At 43.9% G+C, this 22,386-nt stretch overlaps 1 protein-coding gene across 6 annotated transcripts in view; it reads left to right on the top strand.

Moving 5' to 3' along the window:
* The window catches only part of ARHGEF3 (Rho guanine nucleotide exchange factor 3), a 318,215-nt gene that overhangs the window by 233,189 nt on the left and 62,640 nt on the right, over positions 1-22,386 (top strand). The window contains exon 1 of one of the 6 annotated variants that reach the window (XM_032868359.1): positions 14,876-15,114. The exons of the other annotated variants lie outside the window; for them this stretch is intronic. Within the exon in view, the coding sequence (XP_032724250.1) occupies positions 15,019-15,114 (96 nt within the window). The 5' untranslated portion in view covers positions 14,876-15,018. Of the gene's footprint in view, positions 1-14,875; positions 15,115-22,386 lie in introns of those variants that run through there. 6 annotated transcript variants of the gene reach the window in all.

The following is a 22,386-nucleotide window of genomic DNA, read 5'->3' as shown; positions in this document are numbered from 1 at the left end:
GTCCTAAAAACAGATCCAGAGGTAGGTGTGGACAGGCCCTACCCTCCAGTTCTAGGTGAAGTAATCAGAAAAGGTACATGGCTGTAGTGTTAAGTCATTTCAGAAGCTGCCACCTGACAGAACGTGGTTAATGATCAGTAGCAATGAGAGTCATTGGAAATCCTCCGAGCTGGTTGGATCTGGGAGGGCTTCTGAGAAGAAAACCTTGGTCTAGGATTTTCACAACTGGTGATGTTTGAAAGGCAGAGAAAGATAAGGGGGGTGATGGCTATTCTGGACTTGAATTCAAAGGCACACAAGACTTTTCCAGCGTCAGCCAGTCCATCCACTCATGTTGACAGCCTTCCCTACTTACTTGTCTTCTGAGACGTTTTCTGTCCTTTGTTCTTTAATTTATTCAACATATATTTATGGAACACCTGTTATGTGCTAGCCTTGTTTGTGGCATGGGGACGTGGCTCCTGAAGCAACCTGACTTCATGGAGGGAACGTCAGCTGGGGGTCAGAAGACCCGAGCTTACTCTGAAATCTTGTTTTTAGAATAAAAGTACAAAAGGAATGCCCCGGGGTTATGGGGACTCCTGGCATCTCCAGAGGGAGACCCCAACAGGTTTGACTGAGGTAAATTTTATATATATATATCTATCTACAACTGGTTGAATGATGTATATATAATACATATTTTATATATATGTATATCTTAAATTTTTTAATTCTCCTACCTTCTTTATTCTCTTGTCTTTCTTGTGGACGTTCTTTATCCTTTGAGTTCTAAAGCTAAGCTGGAAACTCATGAAACAGTAATTTGTCACTGCCCTGGGCAAGGATACAAATGAAAATAAGAAGAATTCTTTAGCTCTCAGACAGCTCACCTTTGTTCAGGTTCCAAGAGCTTAGGATGGAGACAGAGGGAAGGCTTACCTGCGGTTATCCTGCGGGAAGAGGTGTGCTCGTTCACATGGACAAGAACTCATCTGGAGATTGAAAATGGCTTATGATCAGCGGGGTGGCTGGGAACAAAGGAAAGAAATTGTTAGCATTTTTTGGCATATTTATTCGTCTGCAGCGGCTCTCTTTCTGTCAACTGGATCAAGGTTTTTTTTCTTTTGATTTCAATTCTGCCAGCATCAACTGAGTGCTTGCTGTGTGTGACAGTGGTCATTTCAAGAGGAGGGATTTAACTTCCCTTCCCTCTTACCTCCACCCGCCGCCACCCCAGAGCACCCCGAGTATGCTTACAAGCTAGTGTGTTCATTGTGGTTGCTATGCAAACACAGTTTCAAATGAACCCCCTGTCATCCTGCCCCCCATGATTCCCTTAAGTCCCTCTCTGATTCCCTCTTTCCCTATCACCTAACATTCAGCAGAATTTCATTATCTTCAAGATGAAAGGGAATTGAGGGGTCACCCAGTTCTAGGTTTGTTCACAATGTATGCCACCCCTTCCCCCAGCCAGGAAATTGGGACAGAGGACCACTCACATCTCAGCTCTTTTGTCCCTAACCTTCTGGAGGTAAAATGTCAATGGACAAGACTTGGTTTGGAAAACTCTAATCCAGTACATTCAGTTTGATCGGAACAGGATCTAGGAAAGGTAAATAATTTGTCCACAGCCGCTAGGAGTCTGTAGGTCTAGGGGGACTGAAACCCAAGGCAGCTTGAGCCCACACACATGTGCTACCTTTAAAGCCACCTGCCTGTGTTGTGGACAAGGACTGCTGCTCTGTGACTTTGGGGTGCACTGAGGCCACCAACATTCAATCTTTGGGGAGAGGGTGTAGCTGCTGTTAAGACCAGCTGCTTCTGAGACAACTAAGTCCTCGTGTGGATATTCAGTAGCTGTGTGGCCTTGAGCAAGTTACTTAACCTTTCTGAGCCTCTACATCCTCATCATAAAACAGAGAAAGTGCCCTTTTCAGCAAGTTGTGAGGACTCAGTAGGATAATTCATATCACAGGCTTGTCACGGGGCTGGCCTAAAGTAAGTTTTCTAGTGTTTCAGCACACACATGTAAACTCCCAAGATCACAATGGTTCCTTTTTGTTCTATCTGAAGTTAACTCACATCTGTCTGTATTACTCCATTTTTTGGAAAGAGAATCCAATAAGGAATTTTTTATCTGGGGATGTGGCAAACATGTACTCTACTCTTAGAAATTATTTAAATTATTTAAACTACTTTGTTTGGTTGGTTCCTGGGCTTTAAGGAGATTCTTTCCTCCCCCAGATTTATCTCCCAACTCTCTTCGGGACCATAATAAACCTAGCTACTGTTTATAAAATTACTACTATGTGTTAGCCTCTTATCTGGCTTCTCTCTAATCTTCACCTGCACCCTTTGAAGTCGGTGCTGTTCTATCCTAATTGTAGATGAGGGCACTGAGGCTCTGAGAGATTGAGTAACTTGTGTGATTGTTGAAGATTGTTGAAGACTGGAAGATGGAAGAATGACTTGGGTGAGCTGCAGTTGTCTGGATGGGAGATGATGTCTGGGGGGACTCTAGCACTTGGGATTTACAACTGTCAATTTACAACTCAGGGATTTGAGTGGCCATCCAACCCCTTTTTGACCAGCAGGAGAAACTGGTGAGCAAAGAAGTCCTAGGACTTGACCAAAGTTGGTGTAGGAGTCCAGGGCTAAGATTTGAACCTAGGTTTCCTGACTCTTGTTTGATGTTCTTTCAATCATATCATGGAGGCTTGACTCCTTGACGCTTCGCATCATAGTCTCTGGTATCAGGACACTGGCTATGTTGCAAGTAGCCTGAAAATAATTAATGTTCCACTTCATGATTGGAGCTGAAAGTTCTGGAAGCATAGTACTTGCATTTGAATCTCGGCTCTACCATATACCAGCTCTGTGACTTTGGGCAAGTTGAACTCCCTGTACCTCAGTTTCTCCCTTTATAGAAGGACCTACCTTATTGGATTGTTGTGAGGAACACCTGACATATGTCACGTAGAGTCAAACACGGTGCCTGGCAGAGAGCAAACTCTGAGTGGGCATCAGCTAAGGTTGTCTATTGTTGAGTTCCTGGGACTTGCCAGGCACCTTTCGGCACTGGGGCTAGAACCCTGAATAAGAGAGTCAAGCGTCTTGCCCCTATGAAGCTTACCATCAAATGGGAGACACAGATGTTAGAGAATAATGAAGCTTATGATTTATTCAGTAAGTCTAGTTCCATTTATTTACAGAGCACTGTTGACAAGTCGCCACAGCGTATCTTTCTCTTTAGTTTTGATTTTTATAACTGTGTGACCTCAGCGCCAGTATTTTGCATCAGAAGCTTGGCCTGGAGTCCACAGAGCCCTCAGCCCCGAAGTTCCTGGTGCTGAGCACCACATGCCAACAGCCATCTGTGTGTTGCATCGAGAACAGAACTGGCTGCCGTCCTTCCACTTGGATGTAAGCAGCCTACCCGAAGGGCAGAAAGGAAGTTAGGACTGGGGAAAATCCACAACGCAGCAAGACTTGGTGACTGAAGGAACAGACAGCTCTCCTCGTCATAGCAGGCCTGTAGGAAGAGGACACAGTAGGAACCAAATGTTGTCATACAGATAACACAAGTGCCATGTGGCCCAGTACCTATTTTTAAGTAACGGTGGTATATTTCAGGCCTGTTCCATCCCATGTATAATGTAGCTACATTTCCCTTTCAGTATGTTTTTTTTAAGATTTTATTTAATTATTTGACACACAGAGAGAGAAATCACAAGTAGGCAGAGAGGCAGGCAAAGAGAGAGGGGGAAGCAGGCCCTCCGCCAAGCAGAGAGCCCGATGTGGGACTTGATCCCAGGACCCTGAGATCCATGACCTGAGCCGAAGGCAGAGGCTTAACCCACTGAGCCACCCAGGTGCCCCTCGGTGTTTGTTTGTTTGTTTTTTGCTCATGGTTGATTTTACCGCTGTTTAGATCTTGCTTTCTTGGCCATTTGATATTAAAGGAGTCTGTATTCCTCGTTGCATTTCCTGGCAAATGAGAACATCAAGCTGAATTTTCTGATGAACCCATGTAAAATGTTACCGTACTGAACTACCCAAAATGTGGGCTGCCTCCAGCAAACATGCTGATTTTAGATAAGGATGCTTTTGTCACGAGGTGATAATATTGGTTTTATCTTCTTTCCTAAAATAAAATAACCCAAAACCAGGCAGTACTTCATAGATACTTCAGTCTTTGGGGTTTGCTAGAGTCAGAGAAGGTAAGCAACTATGTTTAAATCACCTTATTTTACAGTTCAAGAAACTGGGCCTTAGTGAGTTTAGTTGACTTGTCCAAGGTCACACACCAAATTTAGAGGTAGAACCAGGATCAGAACCTCCATCTTCATATGTAGGTCAGTTCGCTTTTTCCTGTGCCACTGCTTTTTATATATGCACAATGGTTGAGTCAGTATTTGAAATCATGGATTTAAAGAATTATTAACCTCTCTAGAAGCAAGAAGGGTGGAAAAGATCCCCAGATCCCATCTTTTCCTTAAAAAAAATATTTGTTTATGAGAGAGAGAGAGAGAGAGAGAGAACAAGCCAGGGGAGGTGCAGATGGAGAGGGGGAAGCAGACTGCCCACTGAATAGGGAGCCCAAGATCGTGACCTGAGCTGAAGGCAAACATTTAACCAACTGAGCCACCCAGGTGCCCCCCAGTCTTTTCCTTTCTAATTCATTGAGAAAAAACACAGTAGAAAAGGTTACTTATCAATATGGATTATGTGCTTACCTTGTGCGTAGAACACTGACATACGTATTACCTCATTAAACTATTCATATATTTTTATCTCATTAAAGCCTTACAGCTCTTGTAGCCTCATTTTATAGATGATTACACAGAGGTTTGGCATGGTTAAGTAAATTGTCCAAAAGTTAGCAAGTGGAAAACTTGCTGCTTGCATCTAGGTTTCTTATTCCAGAGCCTGCATTTTCCTATGTTCTACCAGGAACTGAAGGATGAGGGGTTCAATATTTTATAACGTTGTACTACAGCACCAGGGAAGAAGGGAAATTTTGTATTCTTCAAAAATTAACACATTATACAATTAGTTTTCAGTTTACTAGCGCAGTCCGTAGGTGTCTGTTTTTTTCCTTCACTTTGTAACTGTGCACCTTTCCTATTAAAAGTTCCTTTAGGGGATGGTAATTAATTTGGAAGGCTCCATTACTCCCGCTTCCAGCTGGTACGGATGCTTGGCCTCCTCTGGACAGGTAGGAGGGAGGGTGCTGGCCTCTCCCTGCTGAGCTCATAAACTGAAGTGTCTAAATTCAGGAGTGATGCCAGGTGGGGTGGGGGCAAGGAAGGGAGGAAAGGGATGTGGTGTTTGGAACCCATAACTCAGGAAACATGATGGCACCTAATTTCGGAGTGGCATGAGGCAAGGTTTAGGAAAAGAATAATGAGCTATTGTTGTGGACTTTTTTTCTTTTATGGGTGGGTTGTTTTTATAAAGTTTTTATGAACAGGAAACTGAAGCAAAATGCTGATCCCTTTGGTTTTTGAGCCCGGCCAGCATCATTTTCATTTTTATTTTTGAGTGTTGGTGACAGGCACTTCCTTTAACACTTCTGGGGGTAAAGTGTAACAAGACACCCCAAACCACATTTTATAACAGCAGAATCTGAAAGAAGAGTTGTAGTTTTAGATCTTCTTGATAACAGCATGGGACAGAATAAGATCCCTCCCAACTCAGAGAGAAAGATACCCCTTTCAGAAGCCAAGGTAATCTGCAGAAAGTTCTCTCTTGAAAAACTTCTGGAAAATTTGCCCAACATGTGGAAAATCTCTCACATGCATTGAAAATGGGTATTGCTGTGACAAAGAAAATACTGATCAAATTCCCCCCTTTCCCTCAATCATAGAAACCCAGCCCATTCAGCCATTTTTTCCTCTGAAAAAATGACCTCATCTTGAAGAAGGTGGTCCTATGTTATTGTGCATTTTGGATGCAGGGCTGATGTTTCAGGCACCTGGCTGCCAACTTCAGAGATGTTAGAAGTTGTTTTGTTCCTGCAGGGCGTTTCTTCATTGCTTACCTTGTAAACGTTATGTCTTATTGCATTTTCCTGGCACCAGAGCAATCCTTGTACCTACCCACTGCATTTGGTTTTTCTGAGCCTACAGACAGTGCTGGGTTATTAAAGTTCAAGGAGGAAGCCACGTGATGTTAGCTTTACAATTTTAATTCTCTCTTACCTTCCTCCCTTCCTTCTTCCCACACCCTGACAGATGAATTTTGTTTCTCGTGTACTGTGTCTAAACTAGAATGAGCTCTCAAAGCGTCTCTTGTAAGACTCCAGGTGAGGACCCCCAGACGGGGAGAGTGGCACCCTCCCTTGAAGGAGCAGCCAGCAGAGAAATTTCCTTCTTCTCCCATTGGCTTCCTTGGATAAAAAGTCCTTGAGTCCGTACTTTCACGTCAGCCTGAGAATTTGAGATTAGCACCATGTATAATCTTGCAGAAACACCAGGAAAAACCTCCCCTCCCCCTTCCAAGTCAGCCCTCATGAGAGGGCCAACTCAAGAGAACAAAGTTGCAATATAAAAAACATGAGGTATGAGTGTGGCAAGTTGGAAAGAAAAAATATATATAGGGAGTTCAACTTGGAATCAAAAACCTAAAGAAGGAAAAGGAATAAAGTGCCTCTGGAGGGTGAGAAAAGGACAATGAGCATGTTACAAGGCATCTCTGGAAACAGCCTCATTGATATCCTTTGTCACTGATTTCGAGCTCCCTGGCAAGTCCACCTGGTTCCGGAATTAGTGTAAATTGCCAGGTCTGTGTAAAAAGCTGGAGGGAACCGAAAGCTGTCAGTAATAGTCAAAAGGGCCTCATAACCTCATAAACTGCAGGAACACTTCTCTCAAAGTGGTTTTGATGCCTTTTGGATTCTTCAAGAAGCATATCTACCCAAAAAAATTTTTTTAAGATTTTTATCTATTTGAGAGACACAGAGACAGAGACAGACAGCATGAGCAGAGGGGAGGAGGGAGAGGGAGAATCAGACTTCCTCGCAGAGCAGGGAGCCTGAAGTGGGGCTTGATCCCAGGATGCTGGGATCATGACCTGAGCCAAAAGCAGACACTTAACCGACTGAGCCACTCAGGCGCCCCCCATCACAGAAATTCTAAATATGCTGTGTTCTATTACAAACTTTCTTTTCTGGATTCATCTCTTCCAAGGCATGTACTTTGATTAGTCCCACTTCAATTTAATGTTCATTTAGTCAATATGGATCCTTCTGCCATGTGCCAGCATGATAGGAGCTGGAGCCCCTGTGGTGAGTGAGATAAACATGGTGCCTGTGCCTTTGTAGCTCCCTGTCAGGTGGTGGTGACACCTTGAATCCATCATTATAAGCTGGATGGGTGTTGGAGAAAGAGAGGTCTTCAGGGTTGGGGGTTGCACAAAGCAAGGGTTCCCCTAGACTGGGGATGAAGGACAGCCTTAAGTGAGAGGAATTATTTGGTAGGAAGCCATTTGATAGTTGTTCTTGAAATGCCAAAGAACTAAATGATCATGCAGCAATAAAGGATGGTAGACTAGAAGCCTAGACTTGTGTTCAGCCTTCTGTTTGCAAGGCTTTTGGTTCAGTGAGAACAGTGAGCCCATGAGACCTGAGTTGCTGAGCTTGGTTTTGGATGTGAGGTGGAAAAAATTCAAACAGAGCTGAATTCACCTCCCACTTAACCAAAGCACCCAGTGAACCTACACTGTCTGTCCCCTGTGTAGTATTGTCAGAGGCCCATGATAATGAAGAACACTTTTAGCTCACGGGCTGCCCTCTAGCACACACCAACCAACTTCTGTTCCCACCACGTGAGTGAAACACATGCTTCCCAGGAGTCCCCAGGTCTGCTTCTGCTCATTGAACTCATTCTTTAATTAAGGTCTTCTATACACACCACTCCCTCCCGGCACCACCCCCCACCCCAGCCTGAGATCTTTTTCAAGTAAACATCTCAAGCCAACTGCCTTCCTCCCATTCTCTACTGCTATAGCTAATTTTTTAAAAACTTAAATGCAGTCATGTCCCCTGGCTATGGTGATAAGCATGTTTTTAATTGAAACTCTGGATACCAGATTGTAAATCAAGTTCTAAGAGCCAGAACATGTCTCCTGGTGGGTGGCTTAGTTGGTAGTTTACTTGGAGTGTGAACTTGCATATTTTTCCTTGTATCCCTGATGCACCCGTATGTACAGAGCTGGCTCTCCAGCGTATAATAGCTCCTCAGTACTGCATGAGCAAATAAGCAGCTCTCCATGCCCGCTCTGGATTTTGATGCTATAACCATTGGGCTAATTACCCAATTAGCCTGGCCTGAGACTCAGTGGTTCAGAATATTCCTGGAATGGGAGAAGTGGGCAGGTTCATTCTGGGACTGGCTGATAATTCTAACAACACCATGCTACTCAAACCAACTGTTCTCTGAGGGTGTTTATCAAAAACTCAAATTCCTACAGTCCAATTCAGCAGACTCAAAGTGGGGCCCACGGGTATGGATTTGATAAGCTTCTCTTATGGTTTCTCTACAGGTGGTCTCTTGAATTATTGTCCCTGAATTCCCAGAGGTCATGTTTCTATAAATATGTAGGTTTTCAAATCCCACCCAGATGATAGGAATATCGCTATCATTGAAAGGCACATTTCTCCCACATTTTATTTTTTCTAGAATTGGGATGTAGCTCATAATTGATCACATGTTATATTTCAATTGGCAACATTTTTTTCTTTCTTGGTAATACATAAAATAATAACACATATTACAGTCTTCAGCATCTTAGGTTTGAGGGAATATTTGATTGCTGAGTTGGTAGTTGAAGAAAGAGAAAACACTCCTATCCAAAGCTAGAATTTACATATTTTAGATTTTTTAATTCCTCCATGCAATGATTAGTGTAGAAAACTTATATAATGTAACATTAACTGTAGTCTGAGGGGAACAAATATTTTTAGAATATAACTTATTGAATTCTTGGTCAAAAGATATGAAATACTCTCAAACAAATGCAGACTATCCATACAGTTCAAAGACCTTCCAGTAGTATACAGAAAGTGTTCTAAAGGCTGGCTTATATTCCATAAGCAAAACAAGCCTGCTGATAGTAATCAGCTCAAATTGGAGAAAGTCGGGATTCTTATTGCAAAATCTTGAGTGAAGACAGGTTTCTAGTCATACACACTGTGTGGCCAAATATACCGTATATCAGAAAGACAGTAAATCGAATCCTCTGGGGTTTTTATTTCATCACTGAGTTTGAATTTCTCCCCCCAAAAACAATTAAATAGGGTGAAAAAGGTTTTCCTGGGAAAGACCAAGCTTTGAACCATTTCTTCCTCCTCCCCAATTTCTTCTTAAATATTATCTTTTGTTGAAACTTTCATTTTCACTGGTCTTTTGAAGTGCATTTTCCTATCTGAAGAGTTTAAGACAGTTTTCTCTCCCCTGCCCTTTATTCCCATACTTTTTGTTCTTTTGTCCTTTTGTGTTTTATGAAATCTGTTATTCTGTGAAGGGTCAGGTTTGGACAACAGGAAAAGATTCTAGGCATGTCAATAATTCTGAGGCTACCTGGCACACTGAAGCATTTTTTTTTTCTTTCCCCCACCATGCCCAGACTGACATTTGACATTAATCAATGGTCAAGGTCTGAAGCAAGAATATCCTTGAGGTCAACAGATCATCTGTTAAATTATCAGATTAAACCAACAGATTATCCTGGCTCTGATGTTGTATTTTAGTTCTACTCTCTGTTTAATGCAGGGTTTCTCAACAGTACCATTAATTGGTATTTTGAACCTGTTAATTCTTTGTTGTGGGGGCTGTCCCTGTGCCTTATAGGATGTCTGCCAGTATCCTGGGCCTCTATCCATTAGATCCACTAGGACCGTTCCCCAGTGACAATCAAAAATGTATCCAGACATTGCCAAATATCACAGGAAGGTCGGGGGTGGGGAGACAAAATTGCCCCCAGTTGAGAATCACTGCTGTAATGAACTAGAGACTAGGAAATGTACCTGTGTGTGGTATATCAGGGCAAAACAAATATTCTTTTTTTTTTAAGATTTTATTTATTTATTTGACAAACAGAGATCACAAGTAGGCAGAGAAGCAGGCAGAGAGAGAGGAGGAAGCAGGCTCCCTACTGAGCAGAGAGCCCACATGGGGCTTGACCCAGGATCCTGGGATCACAACCTGGGATCACGAGCCAAAGGCAGGGGCTTTAACCCACTGAGCCACCCAGGTGCCCTAATATTCTTTTTTTTTTAAACATAAAGTCTTGATTATTTTTGTATTGTAGCTAGCAATCCACAGGATTAGCTGGAACCTGGGAGAAAGAGAAAGAGTCCATCACTTAACCGGTTTCTCAGCTGGTTTAGATCTTTAAATGAATGCATGAATGAAGTCTTCCAACTTTAGAATATCCAGGGATATATTTTCATAAATCTAGCCTGGAGCCAGTGGACATAACCCCAGGCAGGGGGAGAATAATAACACTGGTATGATTTTAGATACTATCAGTGTTTCGTTTGTGCCATTTTTACCCATCTGCAGGAAACCACAGTCCTGATCTCTCAGAATTCACTGCCAGAACTTTTTCAGGCTTTTGACTCCCCTCTCCCATCGAAACTGAAGTGGCAGAGCGAAGCAGGAGCTCGATCATTAACTGGGAATGTTGCCCACATGGAAGTGGAGGGGAGAGGTGTTGGTACACATGTGTATCCAGCATGTACCTACACGACTGTGTGAGATTAGCAGGGGTAGAAGGGATAGCTCCAGATGCCAGGGGAGCAGATGGAGGTGCACATGCTTGAAGGCTGGGCTTTAGGGGATTGGCTGCTGTCACCTGAGCTCCTTCTGCAAACACACACCTCACTGCTGAGGTTCTAGTTGAAAGGCTGTGTTTTAAAGTCAACCGTATTTCTTGAGCAGTTGTGTTACACACCTTTCTGGCATAGAGGTTCAGGAATGGGAAGGAAAGAAAGGGGAGAAATGTAGCTAATTGAGCACCTGCTCTGTAGTAAACACTCTTTCATTCATGGGTGGATGGGTGGACGGACGGATGGATAGACAGACGGATGGATGGACAAATGAATCGGCCTTTAAGAAAAAAAAAGAACCGGGGCACCTGGGTGGCTCAGTGGGTTAAGCCTCTGCCTCAGCTCAGGTCATGATCTCAGGGTCCTGGGATGGAGCCCCATATCGGGCTCTCTGCTCAGCGGGGAGCCTGCTTCCCCCTCTCTCTCTCTGCCTGCCTTTCTGCCTACTTGTGATCTCTGTCTGTCAAATAAATAATAAAATCTTTAAAAAAAAAAAAAAAGAACCCACTAACTCTGATGTGAAGTATAATGCTAACAAAACAAGGCATCGTCCTGTTGGCTGAAAAGATTGCCACAGCCACTTTAACTTCTGAAGTTTTCGCCTCATGCTGGGCCTGTTCTGCTCACTGCCATAGCAGTGGGATTTGAGGAGTTGATTGATGGTCTCTCAGCCATGTCTGGCTGTCTGCTCTTCTGAAAGGAGCTTATAACCAGTGGTGGGCTTGCGTGTGGAGGCCCACCACTCCTCCAGCAGCACAAATGAGCCCCACTCAGCCCAGGCGAGAATGCAGGCCCTGCTCTTGGCACCGTTCCTAGAAACGCAGAACAGGCTTCTTTATTCCAGTCTGCAGGCTTCTGGCTAGCAAGGAACACTGCCCGGCTGTGAAGCATTTTATAGGATTATAACGGGTTGTGCTGAAGGCAAGCTCTGAAAGGCACTTTGTGCCATTGCTTTGAGTGAAGCTAACTGTGAGGGCAGTGTTGTTCCTAAGCTCATAAACACACACACACAGGCAGGATGGGGAACGCCGGGCTCCGGGGGCCCGCTCAGCTGGGCAGCACTGCAGAGCTGGACTGGCTTCCCTCAATTGTGACACCAGCCTCAGGGGGGTGCTTGGGAACCCTCGTGCAGAGCAGCTTGCTTCCTGACCAAGTCTTTGGTCACAGATGCCTCTGGTTGGAATCCAGGCAGAATATCCAAACCCTGAATCTGCTAACATTGGAGCAGTGCATGACACCCGGCGGAGGTTCCAAAGTTGGGTACAAGTTATAAAATGCATGGGGTCAAAAATGCCCTTGAAATCCTTGAAATGTCTCAAGGACCACATACGTGGCTTTTATACCCCAAATTGCCAGCTTCAGTTTATAGGCCTTATTGTACCAAAACTACATATCTTTAAACACTAGAACCCTATTTATGGTGGGAGATGTTTGCTATGAGAAGCTTGGAAGCATCAGACCACCCAGGGGAACTCCAGCTTCCCACCTTCCCTTTCACACTCACTCATCTTGGGGCTTATGCTTCCCCCCTGCCCGCCGCCAGCACTGTTTAAACGGTTACTCGTCATTAACAATCAATCTCTCACTCTCTCTCTCCCTTTGCCTAGCATGTATAGAAGAAAACACAGACGTTTCCTGCACATGTGTTATGTGGCCATGTATATTAATTGATTTTTATTGTTCTAAAACTTCTGAGAGGGGCAGAAAAATGGTATGAGAGAAATAGATATGGCAGCCTTCTCATCAACCAATATAACTATTCTTTGCTCCACAATATTGTACTTAAACAAGGTTAAAGTCCCCTCTTTTCCATAGGGTTTATTTATTACCACACTGGGCTCATGGTATGTCAGACTTCCTGCCCAGCCCTGAGGATTCTGTAGTGAGAAGACCAGTTGTAGTTTGTTAGGGTCATTCTTTTCTTCACCTAGTGCTGGAAGTATACTTCCCAACTGGAGGAGAAGGCCTGGTGAGGCCCGCCCCACCCCCAGGGATCAAAGCCTGTCCCCAAAGGATCTATTGCTAGCCAGAGTCATCTAGTTGAGATGGTGGGCCTATGGAGGCCAGAAGAGCAGGAAGAAGGGAATGAGCTCCAAATGATTCAGCTCATAGCCTCTGCAGCCAGGGGACCCCTGAATGAGGCATGTCACTTTCTCTCCTGGCCTCCTTTGGCTGCAAAGTTAATCAGGGGCTGCGTTAGTTGGGTGCCCTTGGAGATAAGGTTTCCCTTCGTGTCCCCACCAAGCTTGGTCAAGCTTACAGGGAGCATCTATGTAAGCTCCCTATCAGCACAGCTTGGTTTAAAAAGATGAAGTTGTGTTTGGGAATACAAATAAGAAAAATCAGCATTCCAGAGGCACCCTTCTCACCACAAAATTTTTCTTCAATCACCTCCTTCTCACTGCTTTATGGTATAGATAGCATATAAGTGATATATTTTATATATATATGTATATATATATATAAAATACATAGATATTAATATATATCCTATATAAATATATAAATAAATAGGGTATGTGTGCATGTGTATATATACATATATTTTTAAAGATTGGTTTATTTATTTGAGGGGAGCAGAGGCAGAGGGAAGGGAGAGAGAATACTCAAGCAGGCTCCCTGCTGAGCATGGAGTCCGATGTGGGGCTTGATCCCAGGAACCTGAGATCATGGCCTGAGCTGAGATCAAGAGTCAGATGCTTCATCGACTGAACCACCCAGGAGTCCCAGGGTACATATTTCAGGGGGAAAAAACTCAGGTTCTTTCTTCAATCTCAACTGGAAACGAGTAATTCAAGAGTCTCCTTTACATGTGTGGCAAAAATAGGGCTAGCAAAACTGGCCAGAGAGATTCCCCCTTTTCTGAAGGAAGTTTGTCCACACTAGCTGGATGAGAAAGTGGGTGACTTTAGCCTCAGGGTGTAGTTTTGGTACTTGGGAAGAAAGAGCTATGTATCATGAGGTTTCCTGTATGGAAAGTGGGAACTGTGGATTCTGGCCTTAGCTGGAAGCAGAGAATACTGAAACAGGGTCTAGATATTTCCATTCCTATTACCTTCTGCACACCTAAGAAGTCAAAACAAAAGACATCATCTCTCCAGACCACCACCTGCTGTGGTCATGACTTTGATTAGGAGGGGGGAAAGTCCAACAGTGCAGTTCACAAAATTACTTTTGAGACAATATTTTTTAAAATTAACTTCAAATTTACCAGGTAACACGTACATTTTTCTTGTAAAATTTTTGAGAATAGCTATAAATTTAAAAAGTCTCCTTTGCTGCTTTTCCCAGGTGTACACCCTGGCACTGATGGCCTCCTTTTAGCCCCAGAGGGACTCATAAGTTTGCTGTGCATCCTTCTGGATGGTTTTCAATGCTATTTCCTTACATGTTGCTATAGAAAGGCTTGGTACAGCCTGCGGGCTCAAGATGAACTTGACGGACCCTGTCAGATTGCTCTGAGTCGCTGGCTGCCTCTAACCAGCCTCTTCATATTTAAAAACGGGTGCAGAGGAAGGTGCTCCAAGGAAATCTCTGGAAGTGATGGAAATGTATTTCCTGATTATGGAAGCGGTTACATGAGCGTTTACGTTTGTCAACACTAAACTGACTGTACGCTTAAAACGGGCACATCTTTCTGTTTATAGATTATACTCCAGTGACGTTCATTTAAAAAAAAAAAAAATGTGTGAGGGGAGGTTGGCTGGGAAGAAGGCAAAACAGAATACCGCCTCTTGTTAGTGTGGGCTTTTAAAACGCTCGCTCTCTCCCCGCCGCCCAGCTTCACCCCAGCCTCGGTTGTACCCGCCGCCTCTTCGACCCTGGGAGTGCCATTGAGTCACTGGGACAGGGTGGCTCCGGGGATCCGGCCCGCGGGAAGAAGGGTCCCACGGCAGGTTCGCCCCTCGCAGCGCTGGGGGGTTTCTGCCGGGCGGTACCTGGGTGCTTCGGGGACGCGTCGGGGCGGGGCCGAGTCGGCGCTCCGCCCCACCCCCGCCCGCCCCCGGGTGGGCGGGCCCGGACGAGGCTCCGCCCCCCTTTCAGCCGGAGAGCTCAGTCGGTCGCGCCAGGCAAGGAGCCGGCTGTCAGTCTCCGTACAGACGCTGCCGCCCGGCACCGTGGAGCTGGGGCCCCCTTTCCCCAGGGAGTTTTGTGGTCGCCTCGGGTCAGCGGTGACATCCCAAAGAGCAGGCCCGGCAGCCACCATGGTGGCCAAGGATTACCCCTTCTACCTCACGGTCAAGAGGGCGAACTGCAGCCTGGAGGTACCCCCGGCCAGCAGTCCCGCCAAGGACGCGGAGGTAGGACTTCCACCTGGACCTCTCTGGGTCCGTCTGTCTGTTCCTCTGTCCCGCTCCATCTCTGACTCTCTCGGCTCCCTCGCTGTGTCAGTCTCTCAATGCTTGCATCTCATTCAGTATGTTTCCCCACCTTCTCTCCTTCCTTCTACCTTTCCCTCTTCCTCCCTCTCTCACCCTCTCTCTCCCGCCCTCTCTTTCCCTCTCCCCATTTCTCGCACACACACTCTGTCCCCCCATGTCTCACTCTGTCTCTGCCTCCCTTCTTCTGCCCCTTCTCTGTGGATCATCATGAACCTCCTCCTCTGTCCCTGTTCTCTTCCTCTGGGCCAGGGAGCAGCTGCCTCCTTGCCCTGGCCTCTGTTGCATCCTTCAGGGCTCTCAGACTGTCAACCTTCTGGCAGAGGGACTTTCTCTTACTGTATCCTTAGGCCCAGATGTCAGTGAAGAGCTTTTAAGCTTGGGTTTCCTCTTACCTGGGTTGGGGAACAAGAAGAGGCCTTTGGGGGCCATCTCACCTGTCAGGCTTGACCTTGCAGCTGTTTGGCAGCAAAGAGAGGACCTGGCACCTCTGCTTGTCATCTGTGGCCAGTGGGGTCACTCAGCTGGGGGTCTGGGGGCTAAATAAGTAATCTGAGGGTCTTGCACATGGATCCTGAAAATGAATTAAACTCCTTGGGTGAGTGGGAAGCTGTCTTGGAACACTGGAAACTTCCCTTTCTGGGAACTTTCCGGAGCCTTGAGGGCGATATGAGAGCCCTCCTGGCTTGTGTTTAATCTTGTCTTTTACTTCTGTGTGTTATACCTCTGGCAGAGAACTCACTGGTCTTATAGGTTGGGTTCAGCTAGAGGAGAAAGCATCCTTCTCAGTCTTTGAGGGTCTTAGGGAATATAATTGCTTCCACTAGACCACAGCTTTGCTGTGGCCAAGCTATAGTGGAACCCAAAGGACCCAGCTCATCACTGCTGCTCATGTGTGTTACTTGAGAGATTGTCACTCTGTCCAACCATGACTGGGGAAAGTCTGGAGGCAGAAGTGCATCTGACCTTGGTGTGGCAGTCTTGAGGATTCCACCCAGCTGGCACCCTTGGGTCTCCTCAGCTGTGTGCACTTGGCTCACCAAATTATGTATATTCGGGAGGACAGCATCAAAGATTCATTGCCTCTAACAAGAGCTGCTCTAAGCTGACAAGACTCCGAACAGTCTCCGGTTGTAATCAGCTTTCTGTAAGCTGAGCAAAACTAACTTCTCTCCCCCACCCCCACCCCACACTCCAGCTCAGTTGTATATTTTCACAAAGAGTTTTTGTTCCCAGCAGCTGTGGAAGTGTAATGGCCTTAATGGTGTTTAATAAAATGGACTCTTATTTAAGTTTTGACAAGATAGCACCAGCATAGAATTCAGGTTGTTCAGGCTTGGAATGGATATAATGATTTTTCAATAGGAACATCATAATTTAATGAATGTAGGAGCAGTGAAGCTAGTATCCTCTCAAATTCCTTTTGGAAGGAAGCGAACCATAACCAAGTTGAATTAATAAATTGAGATGGATCAAAGGAAAGAATAATGAGAACAGCTCTGGACTCTAACTAGTCCCTTCTTGCTCTCCCTTAGTCCTATGTTTTCTGAGTAGTTTGGCTAAAGGCTTAGGTAAAACTCATCTGCTTGATCTTTTCTTATTCTTATATGTAGAAGAGAAATATATCTGTATGTCACAGATGTAATGAGAAAGAAATGTGTTACCAAATGTCAAATACTAATTTTCTTCATGGTAGCCAATTCCAAATTATAAAATGTGACTTGTTTTCCTTTTATGGGGATGTCCTGATATGGAAGGAAGGATGGGGGGAACAGTTTTTGAAATGGTAAATACTTTTCAGGTATCCCCATTGAGTGTTTTGTGTACATGTGTGCAGTTTAATTCAGTGAAGTGTCATATATGTTCTATACATCTTGAGGCAGAGATCTAGTCCAGTGCATCTCCTAGCTTCGTTTCCTGATAATGACAAATAGGCAAAGTTGGAAAAAGAAACTGAAGTGAGTGTAGGGGGTAGTTTTCTGGTTTCGTTGTCCGTGCAAAAGACTGTCAACCCTTGTAGGCCTTACTTCTCCATCAGCAATTAACTAAAATATATTTTCTACCAGCAGGTGTCATCATTATTTATAAGTGTTTAAAGAACAGCATATCCTAGTAGGCCTTTTGAAAAACATGATTATATACATGTTTATAAATTAGGCACTGACTGTTAATTCCTATGAAAGTAATTTTTTAAGATCAATCTTTTTTTTTTTTTTTTCCAAAAAGAAGGTGGTTGTAAAGAGAAGGACTGGCTTATCCAAAGTACTTTTTGACCTTCAAAGGCATTTGCAGCAAGCACCTGTGTCCTTTAGACATATAATGGCAGTTCCTTCAGAATTTGCTATGGGGAGTAGCACTGCATGGGCAAGTGCCTTCTAACATGGTTCCTGCGGTTGCAGCAGGTGTTCTGGGGGAAGCTACTTAAGGAAAGAACTTGTGGGAAGGGTTTGGTGCACAGTGATGTGCGTTCAATATCATACACTTGAGTGAAAAATGTACAACAACAAACATCCTCTTAAATGCCAATGATAACTAAAGTTCTACTTGAGATTTAAGTGCTTTGTAATTTTCTTAATTTCAGTGATAATTTCCAGTGAAAGAAAAAAAAGTGATATGTTTATTGTTAAAGATTATTTTCTTTAAAATATTTATTTTAAACACTGAAAGTATTCTACATGGATTACAATATTAATATAATACTGCTTCCTAATCTGGTATTTCTATATGGTGTGGATGTGATGAGTTGGGTTGCAGCTGTTTTAGACCCAAAACCAGCTCGATCCTTCTAGCTCTAATCATTAATTATGAAATCCAAGGAGCTTAGTCCGTTTAGGTTCATGGCCTCTTGACTTTCACAGAGAAACATGGTATCACGTGAGCATGATTAAGCTTGTTTCTTCTGCTCACTGATGTATCTTCACTTAATTTATGTTTTGCTTATTCCCATACCAGGAGGGGCTGGTCCTTCCAGGCACGTTAATTGCTCTGAGCACCTGATCAAGTGACGAGAAGGAAAGCTGTTAGCTCTTAATGAATTACACTGATTATAAAAGTCACTATTTTCACATGGGGAGGTTTGCCTTTAAAGAAAGAAGGCTCAGGGGTGCCTGGGTGGTATCTAACTCTTGATTTCATCTCGAGTCATGATCTCAGGGTTGTGAGATCGAGCCCCACGTCGGGCTCTGCCCTCAGCATGAAGTCTGCTTGGGATTCTCTCTCTCTCTCTCCCCGACCCTCCTCACACCCAATCAATCAATTCTTTAAAAAGAAAGAAAGAAAGAAAGCTCAAATGAGTGGATATGTTGGCTAAGGATGCTGGAGTCTGGTGAGAAGATTTTAAGAGTTTGGGGTCCATTTCATTTTTCATGAAAATACAAAGAGATGTTTCCATTATTTTCTTTCTAAGAATATATCTGACAATTTGATGGACAACTCACTTTTGGTTTTAAGGTTCACTATCTCAGATGGTCAGAATTAGGCCAGATATAGTTAGCAGTATTTGTAATCATTGCCTTTGTCTCTCAAAAGTACATGATCTGATTTTGACTCCTCCAGTAGCCTTGTGTGGCCCTTGGAATGACATGTAGCTCGAAATGACAGAACTCTATTCCTTTCTAAGTGCCACATCTAGTGTCTCACCTGAGACCCTAATCATGTTGTAGGGTTAATAGTCTTTCTCCTTACTTTATGAATAAAGATACACTGAGGGGAGGTGACTTGCAGAAAGCCATGAAGAAAATCCGCAGCTGAACCAAGGTTCGATGCCAAGTTTCCTAATGGATTTAGAACAGCATTTCATACCAGCACACTTTGTGGCACATAAGTGTGTTTACCTCTGAAGAAAAAGGGAGCAGAATGAAAACTTAACAGATGTATGAAAAGCTTTAAAACATTTTCTTTTAAATCTATAATCATGAGTACTTTCTGTAACTGGGGAAGTACTTTTTAAGCTTCAGCTTTAAAGGGTAAGGTGAACCCTGTGCCCCTGCCATGATTTATGCCCCAGTAAGTCCACATGTGGACTTGAAAATTGTATGCACCTGGGGCTGTACTCCTTGCCTGCCAGCTGGAGAGCTAAAGGACTCAAATGGTTTCCAGTAATTCATACATTTCTTGGAATCTGTAACATACAGTGTCAAATTGAAAGAATATACAACCAATTGCATGGAAATAGTTCTGAGGAGTTATTGCAGTTAGAATCCTGGTATTTCTTCAAGTGACCAAATAAGTAGACTCCATGAATCATGTGACTTTGGGTCTTGCTGGGAGGGGAGCAACATGGAGTTATCCAGGTAAATGCCATTGCTTGCTGATAGGATCTGGTTATGATCGTGTAGCCCATGATTCTGAGACTTGTTCAGATGGGGTCTTGGGGGTCTTGGGCCTCCAGGATAGGGTGTACCTGAGCTAGGAAAAGATCTATTAAAGGAAAACATGTTGACTTTGCACATGTACATTTGAGGATGTTCAGGGTCTCAGCTCTGTACCGAGTCCTAATGTCATCTCTACTGTCTGCTTAGTGGTGTCACCCTGGACAAGCTCCTGGGCCTCTCTAAGCCCTGTTGCCCTCAGTGGTAAAATGGGGATGATGAGAGTTCTGCCTTCTAGGATCATAGTGAGGGTCTATGAGATGTTTCATGTACAGTGCTTAGTCCAGTGTTTGGCACATAGTAAGTGTTCAATAAATAGCATCATCATCATCAAGACTTATGCATCTTGAAAAGATTCCCCAAACAGTTTTAATTAATGATTACTGTCTTAAATTTTCTGAGGGCATTAGGAGCCTTACTGTAGGCCCTCTGTTTATCCCTACAACAATCCTATGAGGTTGGTGTATTTGTTCCTTTTTGTAGAAGAAGCAACTGAGGCTCATAGCTGGGCAATAGCCCTTCCAGGATGGCTGAGCTACTAGGTGGGGAGCCAAGATTCACACCCCACTCTGACCCTGAGGTCTGTACTTTCCCAACCACATCACATTGCAGCTAAATGACTAAATCACTGGTCTCTTCACCACATAACACAAGAAGGCTGAGGGCCCCTGCTGGAGCAAATAGCCTTACAGCCAGAAGCCTCCTTTCTCCCGAGTGTCTGGATGGGAGACCCCACCATTAGTCGATGTCTCTGGCAGCCCACTTCATAGAATGGCTACAACCCCAAGGAGTGGGCATTGCAAGTGTCCATTTGGGAGGGTTTTGGTTAACTTCAATTTTCTGTTTCTCAACACCAAAGAGCTGGTCTTTGGCAGAATTCCGCATGCTCAGCGCTGTGGAGGTGACACCGTTAGTTCTGCAATTAGTCATTTTGCTTATCTACATTTACCACCAGGCTTCCACCTAAACCAATAACTGGAAGGCCCTGACTTCCATCTGGATACTTGCAAATCGTGTCACTTTCTCAAGACATTCTCCAATTGCCTGTAAAATCCTGGACTGGTGCCACTGTTTTCATAACAACTGAATGAAAATAACTGATCATATCCTAATTTTGCAAAGCCCTGTGCACATATAATTGTTATTAATGGCATGTGTATATCTAGAAAGGCTACTTCATTTGTGATGGATGCATGCAGTTGCCTTCCATAATTTGTCAGCATTGGTCATGGGTACAGGTCACACACAAAATGAGGAAATTGCTGTGAATTGCATTGCCATTTATTTTTGTATTGACTCATGGACTGTCAAGAATGAAGGCCAGTGGTTTCTAATGCCTTCCATTTTTTTATTACTTGACACCCGTTATTAGCTTAGAAGAGGCTGTGTCAAACGTTAATCTAGAAAGGCTTCTGAACCTCTAACTGGCTGGGAAAGGAGTCGTTCTTTTTAAGTCTAGAAGCACTTGTGTCTGGACCTTCTGTGTTTGAGCCATTGTGTTCTTTTGGAGAAGGCGGCCCCGATTATTACTAAACTTCAATTTACTGGAGCAGAACCAGAAGTCTTAACGGTAAATTCACTGGATTTTTTTTTTTTTTTTTCCTCTCTTGGCTCTTAAGATGAGGAGGCAAGGAGTAGCAAAACAGGCTTTTTTTCCGGGGATTTATGAAACAAACAAACAAAACCAGCCTCCGGGAAATGACCCAGGGTCATTACATTTGAGAACCTTAAAGAGTAGGAGAAGCCTGTTGAGAATATCCAGTGCTAACCCACTGCTGGATGCTTTCAATTTCTGCTTAAACATCTCCAGAAACAGAGAACTCATTACCTTTTGAGCCTGTACATTCTGTCTTTCTACAGTGTAGATCATGAAAAAATCCTCTCTTGATTGTAACATTGCTTCCTGCAACTGAATATTATATAGTAATACTTTCTCATGTCCTACCTCCTTAAATATTTGCAAACTGCTCTCTCTCCCCATCTACACACATGCACATGTGTGTCCACGTGCACACACACACGCACACATACTTCTCCCAGGTTCTTGTTTCTCTTGGCTAGATATCCTGGTTCCTCTCACTTTTCCAAATGGGACATACTCTCCAATCTCTTTCTCTTCTTTGCTTGTTTCCACCAGACATCCTCATTGTGCCTGGAAATCTTGAGTATTGATCAGTCCACAAACACACTGTGTAATGCTATATCAACAAACAAGGTGTCTGTTATGTTTAATGTGCTTCCTTAGGCAAGAGAAGTAGACTCATTCATTGAAAAAGATTTTTGAAATAGAGATAACAAATTGAAAAATTAATATCTTTATCATATAAGTAACTTATACAGATGTAAAAGGACCTTCCATGGTGTCCATGGATAAATGGGCAAAAAGACACAAATAGGTAGTTCACACACAAGGAACTGTGAACGTAAACATTATTTAAATGTTCACCGTAGTAGAAATTATAATAGGTGCTGTCTCATACCTAACTGACATCACAAATATTTTAAAGACATGATAGAACCCAGTCCTGGGGATGTTGCAGGGAAATAACATGGATCTGTAGGGAATGAGTGTACTCATCAGTGTATATTAAAACAACCAAAAAAGGTTCAAATCTCTGGACCCAGTATTCCAGCACTTAGAGGGGAAAATGCTGTGTGTCCAGAGTTGTTAATAATAATATTATTTGCAGCGGTGCCTGGGTGGCTCAGAGGGTTAAGCCTCTGCCGTCAGCTCAGGTCATGGTCCCAGGGTCCTGGGGTCGAGCCCCGAATCAGACTCTGCGCTCAGCAGGGAGCCTGCTTCTCCCTCTCTCTCTCTGCCTGC

The sequence above is a fragment of the Lontra canadensis genome, unplaced genomic scaffold (assembly GCF_010015895.1).
Source record: "Lontra canadensis isolate GAN:19392208 unplaced genomic scaffold, GSC_riverotter_1.0 scaffold35, whole genome shotgun sequence".
NCBI classification, from domain to species: domain Eukaryota; kingdom Metazoa; phylum Chordata; class Mammalia; order Carnivora; family Mustelidae; genus Lontra; species Lontra canadensis.
Note: the sequence above shows the minus strand (reverse complement) of the source record. Positions and strands in the feature narration are given on the sequence as shown.